Source organism: Ictidomys tridecemlineatus, chromosome 11 (genome assembly GCF_052094955.1).
Source record: "Ictidomys tridecemlineatus isolate mIctTri1 chromosome 11, mIctTri1.hap1, whole genome shotgun sequence".
NCBI classification, from domain to species: domain Eukaryota; kingdom Metazoa; phylum Chordata; class Mammalia; order Rodentia; family Sciuridae; genus Ictidomys; species Ictidomys tridecemlineatus.
Genome location: NC_135487.1, coordinates 73,478,556 through 73,491,919, shown reverse-complemented (window position 1 = coordinate 73,491,919; position 13,364 = coordinate 73,478,556). Strand labels below are relative to the sequence as shown.

Sequence of the window (13,364 nt, the reverse complement as noted above, 5' to 3'; positions counted from 1 at the left end):
ACAAATTGGGTGTCAAAATATTTTATATATACAGAAATATGAAAAACTGTGATATATGCAATATATTGTAATTTAATGTGTAATGCATATATATGTGTAATATAATGAATTGTAATGCATTCCGCTGTCATTCATTCACTTATTTATGTTTAAACCAATTTTAAAAAAAGACCCCCACTATACTGAGAATGTAGTCAGTCTTTGAAATAAGTTAAAATAATCATAATATAAATATAAAGACAAAAATTCAAACCAATTTGAGTAACCTTTTCTGATCCTAAATGATAGTATAACAACACTGAAATCTAATAAATCACAAGCCAAAACAATGTTTGAAATAAGGTGGGACTGGCTTTTTCCATTGCCTCTTTACTTTTATGGATATGAAAGAAAAAAACAAAATGCATTCCCTCAACAATTTTAATAGCAAATGAAAGAGAATACTTACCATTAAAGCCCTGATAAGTATTCCTGCAAGCAGAGTGTGTATAATCTATGAAGACATATTTAACAAAAAGGAATTAGTGCAGTATTTACAAAAACCCAAAATTATAAATCCATCTATTAACACGATTTTTAAATGCCACTGACTCAATTATCTGAACATCTGGGGCACAAATAATTACCAATATTCATTTGGGAAAACATGTATTCATGTTCTTCACTACCTAGCCAAATGACAGGTTCATCATCCAAGTTATGCCAATGTAAAAATTAGTTTGTAACACTTGATATTATAATAACAGTCAAAAGAGGCGATTTAGTATTGATTTATATTAAGTAACAAAAGGGCAGACATATTATGTATCAAAAATGTAAAAATCAGATACATCTGAGAATTGATTCTATGTTAACAAATTGTTTTCAAAGTTAATATTTCTTTTATCATTTAATTTGATTTCAAGATCTTATCAGAGAAATGCATATTTGAGTTTGTGCTACCCAAGATGTACCATCACAAAAAACCATATTGCCAATTTCTTTGTCAAAAACTAATTTCACAAAGTTAAATTCTTTACTTAAGTTTACAAGTGATGAAAAGAATAAAATTCAATTCAATGGTCATTTGGATACAAAAGAACACTACAACAGTACACAGGATTATATTCAGATAAACCCTTTAAGTCAAATTCCATCTTGTAAATACAGCAAGGTGGCTGAGGATGAGCAGTGATGGGCAATTACAAACACTTTATAGCTGTAGGCATATGGTGAAAAGAAAGAAACAATAACAAAAGAGTTATTCTATCACTTTTCCCATACTTAGATTTGGCAGTTTTAACTATCTGTCGTATGAAAACAAAAGATCAAAAGTTCATTCAATGTTAAAGATCATTTTTTGGTGGGACTGAATGCATACAATTCCTAGTGATTTGGTTTTATTTAGAAGTGCCCGGTTACTCAAGATTAATTCCGTGTAATACTCTTTCCCATGTCTCCTTAATGATGTCACTACATACCATTTTATCTTGATGCTAAGTCCTATAAAAGTTGGACAAGATTTGAGGACAACTAAAATAATTCTACTATATGACCCTGTGAACTGGTGTCAGAGATGATTGAAAGGTCTTGTAAAAATCCCGTTTATTTAATCAGTAAATCCAACACAGGCTGCTGTGTACTGATGTGAAGGGCGTCTGATGCTTGCTGTGCCAAAATTCTGATTGACTTAACACAAGCTTAAAAAAAAAAAAGTGCTTTGGTTCACAAATTTACTGCCTATTAGGTATTTAAGTCTAGGTAATTTAGGGGGATGAAATATCCCAGTTTGCTAACCAGGAAATAGACTGCTTCTCGTTCGGTATAAATATCTACCTAAATATGACGCCCTTCAAACTCATCTTGAACTAAGTCAACCAGGAACAACACCGCGTACAAGCTTCTGGAAACTGTATTTAGCAAGAAGTCACCCAGGTTGAGGATTAACTAAACGGGCAATCACGGTCACCGCCCCTTGGGGCCAAAGCAAGCCACGCTGGGGCGGCCCGCTCGCCCCGCTGCCCGAGGCCGGGAAGTTGGAGGAGTGGAGGCAATCTGCACGCCCAGGGGGGCAGGGCGATTCCGGGGCCCGAACCCCGAGGCCCTCGCGCTCTGTGCTCTTCCTTCTCCGCACCGAGATCCGCGCGGACCGCTCAGATCCCCTTTAGCAGTGGACACCCAGGCGGGCCGAATAGCGGCGCGCGGGTAGGCGAGGAGGCCAAGTTCCGGCGCTGGGCCCGCGGAGGGCGGGTGGCCTCCGGGCCGGCAGAACAAAGCCCACACGGCCATCTTGAGACGGTAAACAGACCCCCAGCACAGGCCACCCCGCCTCCCGCATGCCGCGACCACCAGCCCGAGGCGGTGCTTACCGTCCTCGAAGTCCATGGCGGAGGCTCCGGGCTGACGACCACAGCGGGAATAGTTGAGCTTGAGCTGCAGCCCGCGGCAAGAGCTCGCGACCTACCGTCCCACTAGACCAGTTCACGCGACCAAAAGCGGCGCTACCGGCCGGGGAAGCCGCAGGCCACAGCGAGGCTGGGGGCGGGGCGGGCCGGCGCTGCCTGCCGCAGCAGCGCGGTCTGCGATTGGTTGGCGCGGGGTGATGGGCGGGCCTCTGCGTGGGGGCGTGAAGCAGGGTCGCTGTCACGCTCTAAACACCCTGAGCTATCGAGTGTGACGGAAGGTGAAAAAGGAGCGCCAAAGACTGGAGGGGATTGCTGGAAAGTGAGCTGAGTGTTCTGGAAGGGCTGGCTGTGGCCCGCCATGTTTGAACCTGGCAAAAGCGAAAGGATCTGGTGGGAACATCTTCCTCCTGCCCGAACTAATAAAAACCACGTGCCAACCTTCTGCTTTTTATTGGCTAGTGATGACCGATCAGAAAATTTTTTAAGTACTTCTCAAGTTTCTGCCTTGGAGACACAGAAGTCTGGAACGTGCGCAGACGAACAGATTACTGAACAGAAAACAATTATGGAAATGATCCAAAGGATTCTGAATTTTAAGGTGCAGTTAAAAGAACTGTAAAAGTTTTCAGGGTTAGATTTGTGGTACGAGTAATTCAGAACTTGAATGGCCCTCACAAACACACACACACATATTGGTATTGTATTATTGCCACTTTGGAAACAGTATTAGGGACATAAGCAAAGTTACCCATGGGGCAATATGGGGGGGGGGGGCAGCTGTTTTGGTGATTCTGACCCTGGAATGTCTTGAACCTCACGTTAGAAACTTTTTTTCCCCCACAGAGCAAATGGTGGCAACAATGAATTCATCACCACATAGGAAACCACCAATGAGACTTTGCTTTAGTCAAAAGGGGCAGCCTCCTTTGAACTGGAAGTGAATTGGAAGGAAAATTAGCAGGTATGTATTATTACTGTAGCTCCATATCTGAACAAAGCATTGTTTCCTTCTCATCATTTTCCTTCTCCACCTTGATTTGACTCATCCTGTTCTCCACCCATTATTTGTTTTCTTCTTTTTACCCCTCCTGTACATGTTTTCTGTTCACCTGAGCTGAGCATGTTTAATACTGAACTCATAATTTCCCTTCTCAAACCTGCTCATCCTCCTTTATTCTTTCATCTACTAGTGCCATCATGAGCAACCACCCACTAATACCCGCCAGAAGGCTGCGAGTCATCCAGTTAACACTCAGTCTTCTCCCAGCCTCCCATCTGCAATACATACTGAAGTCTTTCATCTATCTATTCATTACCTCCTAAAGTTTTTTTAAAACTGTCCCCTCCTCTTCATCCCCACTACCATTACTTGAGTTAAAACTCTCATTATCTCTGTATGCATCTATTGCCTTAGCTTCCTAATTAATTTCTCTATCCTTCAGCCTCTCCTGTTTTCAGCCTCCTCAGCCTGCAGTGATCTAAAAGCAAACTTGAACGTGTCATTACACATCTCTAGCATGGCTTAAGTCTAGTCAAAGCTCCTTAACCTAGAACATGTGCAGCAAGATCTGGCCACAGCCTGACCTCTACTATCTCCCTTTATTTTCCCCCTTCTCTCTCCCACACTATTCCTTTTAATTAGCAGTTTCAGACTACTGGCTTCCAAAACATCCCTTTTTTATGCTTTTTTATGCTACTGCACATTGTTGCCTCTTCTTGGAACATCACCTGGTTAAATCAAGGCATCCTCAAAACACAGCTCAGGATTTGCCTTTTCTAGGAAACATTTCCAGACATCATCCCTGCCCTCTTGGTCAGCACCTTTCAAGTATTACTATGCAAGTTATTCACCTACGGACTTGTTAAGACAAATTCACATTCAGTCAGTCTGAGATGAGGTCAGAGAGTATGCATTCCTAACAAACCTATAAGGGTGGCTGCTGCTGGTGGCTTTGTTCTCTGTTACAGCACTGTCTCCCATGCATCAAGTACTCTGGTGTTACATCTTTTCACAATCAAAGCTCTTTATTTATAGAATAGTCTTCTGGGGCTGGAGATGTAGCTCAGGGTAAAACACTGGATGAACACATATGAGACCCTCAGTTCAATCCCTAGTACCCCCCTAAAAGTCTTCTTGTATCCTTAGTACCAAGCACATGTTTGCCAAGTAAAATTGAGCTCTCCACTCCCTGTTTTTAAATCTTTTGCTTGTTTTCATTTTTACCCACAGCTTCCTCTGGTAAAGGAATGGTCTTATAACCTAAAATCTTCAGATCTTACCATGACTAGAAGGAAATAAACATTGGGTCACTGTATTTTGTGTAACACACACACACACACACACCCTTCTACCTTGAAAAAGAAAACTGCCAGACAAGGAATTCTTAACTCCAGAGGAAGCCTGGCCATAATCACATGGACAGCCAGGATACATATAGCTCTTCGCCCCTTTCTTCCTCTTTCCCAAATAGGAAATGTTCTTTCACAGATGGTCATACCCCAAAGATACCTTGCAATTAATGCACAAGAAGCCATCAAGTTTTTCCTTGACTCACTTATTCAACAAATACTAATTGAGCACCACCTATATGCCAAGCATCATTTTCTCACTTCATTGTCATTGTTCACCCCTACCACCCCTATTTCGGAGAGTCTAAATGGGACTACCTGATTCCCACTTTGCTAGACTCACACACTTTTACCCCAAGATCTCAATCTTTTGTACAAAGTCATATGGCATTTTGTTTTTCATATATTTTACAACAGGTGGAAGCTGGGGTGTGGCTCAGTTGTAGAGCACTTGAATAGCATGCACAAGGCCCTGGAATCAATTCCCAGCCCAAGACATAAACATACAAAATTACAATGAGTAACAGGTTCATAAATCCCAGAGCAACAAAGTCTAATGGGAAAAATAAAAGAGGGTTTTTGTTTTGTTTTGTTTTTTACTTTGCAGAGTAGCAAAAGATATGGGGGCTGAAATCAAAAACAAACTTCAGGGACAAGGAGGAAATAGAGGTCACACGTAGGACCTGTTCCTAAGGGAGTTGTCAGAGAAGCTCCACCCCCGAACCTGGAAAGAACTCACTGAATGGAGTCCTTGAGGACACAGAGAACTTTGTTCCTCAACTCTTAACCCTTCTGCCTATATAACTTTTGTTTCAACAACCAGCACCATCAGCTGTTCCCTGAACAACTCTGTATTTTCACATTTCTGTGCCTTTGCTCAAATTATACCTTGCTGCTATTGCTGAGGTGACTTGCTGCTTCCTTCTGTGTTTTAGGTTCACTATAAATATGGCCTCTTTTTAAACCTCTCCCCAATCAGAGTCTCATTCACTTTATGTAACCTTATTAGCAGTTTCACAGTCGGATTCTTATAGTGAGTAAGCTAGTTATATCTTTCTGTAGCTCCTTGCTTATCCTTTCTGAATGTGAAAACCCTTCTCTGTGCCCTTTAGGTGGCTTATACATAGCACACTGACACTACATATGTTGAGGGAGAGGAGCACTCGCTAAATCACTATTGAGAAAAAGACTTGACTGAAATTAGATGCCCAGAGATTCATCTGCACAAAACTACATTGGAGCTGGGGATATAGCTTAGTTGGTAGAGTGCCTGTGTCACATGTTCAATCCCCAGCACCACCAAAAAGAAAAAGAAAGGAAAAAGAAACTACTACATTATATAATTATTTTGGAGAGTAACAGTAGAATTGAGACCAGTTTTCACAATGCTTTCCTATTTTGCCTCCAAGTAATTATTATTCCCATGTTCTTTATGGAATCCAGAAACAGTAAAGGAATAAACTCAAGACCTAAGAATTACTGTCTTACAGCAAAGCAGTCAAACTTAAAAGCAATTCCCACTGAGGACTCGAAGGACTTATCAAAGGAGAGTTGGCTACAGGGCCATACAATGGAAAACTGAAATCAACTAGTACGATGGTGTGCGACGGAATGTGTTTTATACATATGACAAGGTGTTTCTCCCAGGTTTTAATATAGAACTTCAAAAAGCTGTGGGAATCTCTGCCAGTTGAAAGGAATAGCAATAAAAATAATTAACCATTATTAAGCCCTATAATATAAATATGCTTTTAAAGGTACTTTACATATATTAACTCATTTTAGCCACCTGAAAAACCCTATGATGCAGTGGCTAATAACATCCCCAACTCAGTGAGGAAACTGAGACCAAAAGATGTAAAGCTACTTGCCCAACATCACACAGCTGATAAAGGGTAGAGCAAAGATTCCAGCCCAGCCAGGCTGGTTCCAGAATCCAAACTTATACGTATATCTATCATTTTGAAGTACTTACTATGCTATACTAAATAGCTAATTGTGTTCCAGAAATTTTGATGAACACCCTGTTATGTGCCTTATTTCTGATCGTTACAATCAGGTAGGCTGTACCCTTTTCCAAAGGAGGAAAACTGAAGAGAAGTCAAATAATCTACCCAACAGTACACAACAAGTAGTTGCACGCTCCGTATTTATGATAAATATTATACAGTCAGGCATAGGTATATTGGTAGACCCAATATCATCATCAGAGTCCTAGGTTTAAAAAAGAAATGACCAATGGTTTCACATCATTCTGCATAATGTGGACAAAAAGAACTACTTAGGAAAAGAAGTGATCATGAATGCTTTGCCCTATGCTCCAGGCCTTCCTCAAATTAGAAAAACCAAACAGCTTTGTATGAATTTCCTTCCCAAAAAAGCAGGATGAAGTTCCAAATGCACAGGTGCTTTCAGAATATAACAGTTACTTTCCTGTTTCAGCTACATATTATATAAAGTATGCTCTTTTTGGAAAATGAGGTTAATTTTCTTTTAGGGATTTTCTGCCATTTCTTTTATACTACTAATGTGTTTTAGTCTGCCACAAATTTTAATTGTCCAAGTAAATTGAAAGCAAGCTGGTTGTGACATCTGTCGACTGTACTGGGGTCTACAAGGAATCAAGTTCTTCCGTTTGGATGTCCCAGTCTTGTTGAACAGGTCAACCCTCTTGGCCCTGTTTTTCCCAGCAAATAATGATCCCCACGAAAGCAAAGATTTCATCTTCATGTCACCAAACCCCTAGAAGCATATCTGGCACATAGTAGGTTGTTGATGTGTGTTGAATAAATAAAAAATAAAAAGACCTACAGCCAGATCCTGTATTTATATAGTTCCATTATACATTAAGGCAACATCTGGAAATAAAAATACAGACATATAACATTTAAACACAAAGGTATGCAATCTAAACCACTTGTAGAGTCCTTCCGGACGATATAGTTTACAACAGAAAAGGGCACAGTCCTAGAATAGCCAGTAGAGGGCACCATACACCAAATGTAAACAGAATTTGGGCACAAGTTCTAGTTTCTGGTGATCTGAAGGTTCTCAAATGAACACCATGGTAGAGAATACTCACGTGGGCCTATGTTCTGCAGGTACCTGTATTTCTATTACGGTGTAATCATAAATATAAATGTTCCCATTTGCCTTCATTACCTTTCATTTTTAGAGATGACTTTGAAAGCATGAAACAATGCAAAATGCTTATTTATTAGAATTATAAATTTTGAAAAGGAAAATACAGAATTGCATATGGAATTGGATCATTGCTATGTTAAAAATTTTTTAAAAGATAGAGTATAGAAATAAAATAGAAAAAAAATCCAAAACATGAATAGTGATTCTATTTGTAATGACCTTTTCTATACACAGGCATGTTTTATTCTTCTACATTCTCCAAATTTCTTGAGCACTTTGATAATAGAAAATATGTATTTGACATAAAATAAGATGCTGTATTTATTAATGACTAGTATCTATTAAAAGTTGTCTTTAGTCAAATACTGTACTTACTATTGTGGAGACATAGTTAAGGTGGGGGATGGGGTGTTCCAGTGGCCATTTGAGTCACTCTGGAATCCAGGGCATTTTTAGTAAGCACCAATACTCAAGCATCACTTCAAGGATTCTGAACATTTCAAGGATTCTAAACACAGTCATCAGTGTTTAATTATTTTCAAGACATTCTAAGAGATGCTATTTGAAATAAATTATTTTGTGTTTTAGTAACTTGCACTTGAGAAAATGTCAAGTCTGTTAAAAGAACTTTAGAGATTGAATAACCACACATTCCCTGATTGATCTATGTTGAGAAATGGGAAAACAACTGCACCCTGAGTCAGGGCTGGTACAGACACGTGTACATCCTGCAGCTCTAAAAGCTGGCTTGATTCCCTGTAACTACCCTGCAGCCCTTGGGAGATAATTAGCTAATGACAGTAAAGGGCTTTTAAACTTGAAACATGTTGTATAAATGCTAAACACAGGAAATACACAAAGGATTTCCCCTGATTGCCAATACTTTTCAACCAGAGACAATTTGATGAATCTTTTGGTCAATTTCTCTTCTACACCTAAAATCCTTCTAATCTGTCATCTAAGGGAAACAAAAGGAGTTATTTTTCAAATGACTTTCCTACAAATCAAAGACCTAAGAAGATTACATCTTTCACTCTCTTAGAAGTGAGATGCCTGCCTTAACAAAACACCACATTATAAAGTGGTTTGTGTGGATGTAGTTTAGGCAGTGGGCTGGTTTGCTTGTATAACTGAAGAAACACCCTAGACATCATCTTTTGGGGCTGTTTGTTGTTGTTTTGTGTTTTTGTTTGCTTGTTTTTTAAGATAAGGGATTCACTAGGTTCCCCAGGATGAGCTCAAGTGATCCTCCTGTCTCAGCCTCTTGAGTAGCAGGACTTGAGTCACACACTACTATACCTAGTTCATCTTTTGTTTAAAAGCAAATAATTGTGTGCATTCGGTAGAAAATCACATAGAATGAAAGAGCTCCAGTGAAAAGTAGCTGGTTTTCCCCCACCTGGTCCAGTTTTAGCTTATCTGCAAAGGAAACCTCTTTTTTATCTGGTGTGAGATCAATAATATTTACTTCCGGGCTGGGGATGTGGCTCAAGCAGTCGCGCGCTCGCCTGGCATGCGTGCGGCCTGGGTTGGATCCTCAGCACCACATAAAAACAAAGATGTTGTGTCCGCCGAAAACTAAAAAATAAATATTAAAAAATTCTCTCTATCTTAAAATAATAATAATAATAATAATATTTACTTCCACCGTACTCTATATCTCTTCTTCTTGGTTTACCAATGTAGTTGGCATTAGTAGATTCCACAGTATGAAAATGGACATGCATCACATCCTACCTTCCTCCTCTCTGCTTTCAATGCAACAATAGTATTTTATTTCCCCATAGGAACTAAACTTTTATATATATAAATATATATATATATAGTATTTTATTTCCCCATAGGAACTAAACTTTTATATGTATAAATATATATAAAATATGACATAAAATATATAATATGTATACATAATATATATCATGTACGTATAATATGTGCATACATTTTATGTTATATATTATATAATTGTCTGTATTCATATATTATATAATTATATATAATATGTATATATATCTCTATTATATGTACATATATGTTTATATATGTTTATTTATATATATTTTGGGGGGGTGAACAGGGAATTGAACTCAGGGGCACTCGACCACTGAGCCACATCCCCAGCCCTATTTTGGGCTGAGTTGTTTAGCACCTCACTAAATTGCTGAGCCTGGCTTTAAACTCATGATCCTTCTGCCTCAGCTCCCCTATGCCAGACGTTGGGATTACAGGCATGTGCCACTGCACTTAGCCTAAACTTTTATATTTTTAAATAAATATTCAAATTTCTACTTCTTTTAATATAGTACTTGTGGATTTCTGTTTTATAGAATAAAAGTAGTGGTTCCTCTTCCCATTCTTCCACTCTTCCTCTGCTTTTCATTTTTTTCCAGCTACACTTTGCCACTAACAAAATTGTTAACATTTGCATTTTATGCTGTAGCCATTAAAAAAAGAAAATCATTCTCTGCTTTATCTTTAGGTTGACTTTAGAAGTTAAAAACTTATCTATTTCCTTCCAAGGTAAACTATGCCAAGGGAGGAGAAGGAAGTGATTTTATATCAGAGATGCCTGGCAAACACAAGGTGATCAAGGTCAACGTCAACAATGATAAGTTGGGTATAGTATATACTCTTGGTCGAATGTGACGAAAATGGCACTTTACCTTTGTGGTCCTCACTAGAGAACCAATAACCACATCCAAATTGTAAGAAAATATGTCAGATAAACCTCGAGAAAGAGATATTTTTATGCCTGGTCATAGTTTGCTCCATGTACAGTTTGTGACTTAATTGCTCACTCAAACTTTTTTCTCAAGTTTCTAATTGTCATTCTATTTTGTGTACTCCAGCTTGTAGTATTTTCTGCTCACTTTTTTTTTTTTTTTTTTAAATCAGGGATTGAACCCAGGGTTGCTTAACCACAGAACCACATCCCCAGCTCTTTTTTGTATTTTATTGGAGACAAGGTCTCACCAAGTTGTTTGGGGTCTCACTAAGTTTCTGAGGCTGGACTTGAACTTGCATTTCTTCTGCCTCAGCCTCCCAAGTCACTGGGATTACAGGCGTGCACCACACCCAGCTGGCTGCCCATTCTATTTTAATAGGAAAAAGAACACAGGAAATTTATTACATGCCTAAGACTCAGGAGTATTAGATTCCTTCCTGTCCATTTTAACCATTCACTTTCCACTTTCACTTTCTTTTAGAAATTGGTTGAAATTATCAGCCTGCTGGTTTCTATTTGTATATCTCTCCAATACATACTAATTTTTTAAAATTTATTTTTGTTGTTGATAAACCTTTATTTTATTTACTTATATGTGGTGCTGAGAATCGAACCCAGTGCCTCACACATGCCAGGCAAATGTGCTACCATTAAGCCACAACCCCAGCCCCATACTTACTGATTTTTTTTTTTTTCTGTACATGTCTACTTGTATTTCAGTGGAGCCTCAGTTGAAGATAACTGCCTTTAGGTCTCCTCTTCTCTCTTGACAGGGAAACTTACTTCACCTTTCCTATGGTTTTATCATCATTCCTTACAGTGGGTATATTAGTAGCTTTAAAAATGGAAAAGTAAAGCCAGGCACACAACCTGTAGTCCCAGCTACTTAGGAGACTCAGGTGGGAAGACCACCTGAGCCCAGGTGTTAAAGGCCAATCTGGACAACATAGCAAAACCCTGCGGGGTGGGGGGTAGGGAGGGAGCATCTGGAGCCTTATGGTTTTGAACTTACATTGGCTCCTTTAGGAGAAGGAAACAATTCTTTTGATCTATCAGTGGCTTCCTGCTACCAAATATTTCTAAAAGTAGATTGCTCAGATTGATACAATTCTCTTCCTTGTTTTAAAAGAACTGCATGATTATAGGAAAATGATTAAATTTAACAGAAACTTCCCTTGATCATTTTTAACAGATCCCTGCCTAAAGCACATGTTGTGCTTTCAGCATTGTCTTGAATGAGGCAGGCAGAACTAAAAGAATCACAGAGGGGAGGTGAAGTTGTCAAGTCTTGACATGTATTTGGGGATCATTTGCCTTTATTCCCAACTTTTCAGCTGAGGACAAGAAGACCTGGTAAACTGAAGGTACTTGTCCAAGATTACTCAGCAAATAAGTGAAAGCATTAGTGTAAGAAAACAAGTCATTTTATTGTGTATATTTCAGCCTGTGGCATTTTCTGCCCATTACACTTTATTTTAACAGGAAAAAGAACACAAAATTTATTACATGCCTAAGGCATGGGAGTATGCAGCTCCTTCCTACTCATTGTAACCATTCATTCTCCTCTTTCACTCTTTCAGTAATTTGTGGAACTCTCTGGTCTGTTGGTTTCTACCCCTCACCAACGCAGACAGGTTACTCCCAGTAGCCTTCTGACACATACCCCACCCTAAGTCTTGAGAAGCTGTTTTCCTTTTGCTTCACTCCAATCACCTTCCTCCAACCACATCCTTTTCAGGAATTATAAAAAGAAAAACTAGAGAGGAGGGCAGGCTGGGAAGAAGAGGACTGACGCTGCAGTGGAATCAGACCTGCTTTTTCCAGGGGTCTACCTGCTAAGGCTGGAATCAGTGAACAAAACTTGTACTTTGGGAATTACCCTTTTCTCCTCTCTCCCCACCCTTACCCCAAGGCTGCCTGAGAGAGAGTTGATACAGATGGCAGCTGGCCCTAGAAATGAGAGATCTCTTTTACAAAAGGAGTTAGTAGATGTTCCTGTTTACATAATACGCTGTTCTCCCCAGAGCCTTCTTATGTCCTGTCATATTGGTATGAACTACCAGGGGAGAAAGGTCATAATTTTATGATGTTTAGACCACTAATGAGGCAAAAGAAATGTTTTCTCTATTGTTTAATTTGTTTATTGCTGTTTGCTTCAGGAAATCAGAAAGGAAAATGTTAAGAGTATACTTGACTATTCATGTAATTTTAAAAATGCAAAGTAATGAGGAAGAAGTCCTCTTCCACGTCCTATAATGGCCGTCTCTAACAGCTCTGACAAATAAACTCTCATGTGTATCTCTGCCTGGTCTCATCTTTCATTTCTCGCTTACCCGCCTCTCTTCCTCGCTTTCCCTTTATAGGCAACCTTCAAAACCTTGGCACTAATGTATTATAACTGTAACTGTCTCTGAGTCCCATCTGACAATGTAACCAGCTTTGTGAGGCACTGAGGGCTCACTTCTGCATGCCTCCATTGAGTATTTTTAGCTGTGACTCAACAAAGTTTCTTGTTTAGGAGGGACAGCCCTAATTTCCCTTAGCAATTTCTGTCCATCTTTTCAGATTCTTGTCTTGTAAGCAGTACCTTCTATAAGGTCAGGCACCAGTGATCAAAAGGAGGCAGGTTAAAAGCTGCTGAACAAGGCTTTATTGAGATTTGCTCTGCGAGAGACCCTCCAGTCCAACAGAGCAGGTACTAGGGAATCACACCCAGGCTCAGCTGGATTGGAATTTTATTGAGTTTGGAGCAGGAAGGGAGG

The 13,364-nt window shown here is 39.4% G+C and overlaps 1 protein-coding gene and 1 long non-coding RNA gene across 6 annotated transcripts in view; one reads left to right on the top strand and one right to left on the bottom strand.

Moving 5' to 3' along the window:
- Nucleotides 1-2,524, bottom strand: part of Znf326 (zinc finger protein 326) — a 38,622-nt gene extending 36,098 nt beyond the window's left edge. For 2 of the 4 annotated variants that reach the window (XM_078026697.1, XM_005327742.4), the window contains exons 1-2: nucleotides 2,349-2,524; nucleotides 449-493 (exon numbers count right to left, since the gene is read on the bottom strand). In XM_078026697.1, the coding sequence (XP_077882823.1) occupies nucleotides 449-493; nucleotides 2,349-2,364 (61 nt within the window). In that variant the 5' untranslated portion in view covers nucleotides 2,365-2,524. Of the gene's footprint in view, nucleotides 1-448; nucleotides 494-2,348 lie in introns of those variants that run through there. The other 2 variants (XM_078026698.1, XM_021728037.3) reach the window with 2 other exon arrangements.
- On the top strand, nucleotides 1,973-12,905 carry LOC144368124 (uncharacterized). Of its 2 annotated transcripts, XR_013427896.1 has the most exons (4): nucleotides 1,973-2,277; nucleotides 2,844-2,982; nucleotides 3,228-3,345; nucleotides 10,398-12,905. It is a non-coding gene; the product is annotated as an uncharacterized LOC144368124 (long non-coding RNA). The 2 variants fall into 2 exon arrangements; XR_013427895.1 differs by lacking the exon at nucleotides 1,973-2,277 and having other exon boundaries at nucleotides 2,501-2,982.
- The last annotated feature ends 459 nt before the right edge of the window (nucleotides 12,906-13,364 follow it).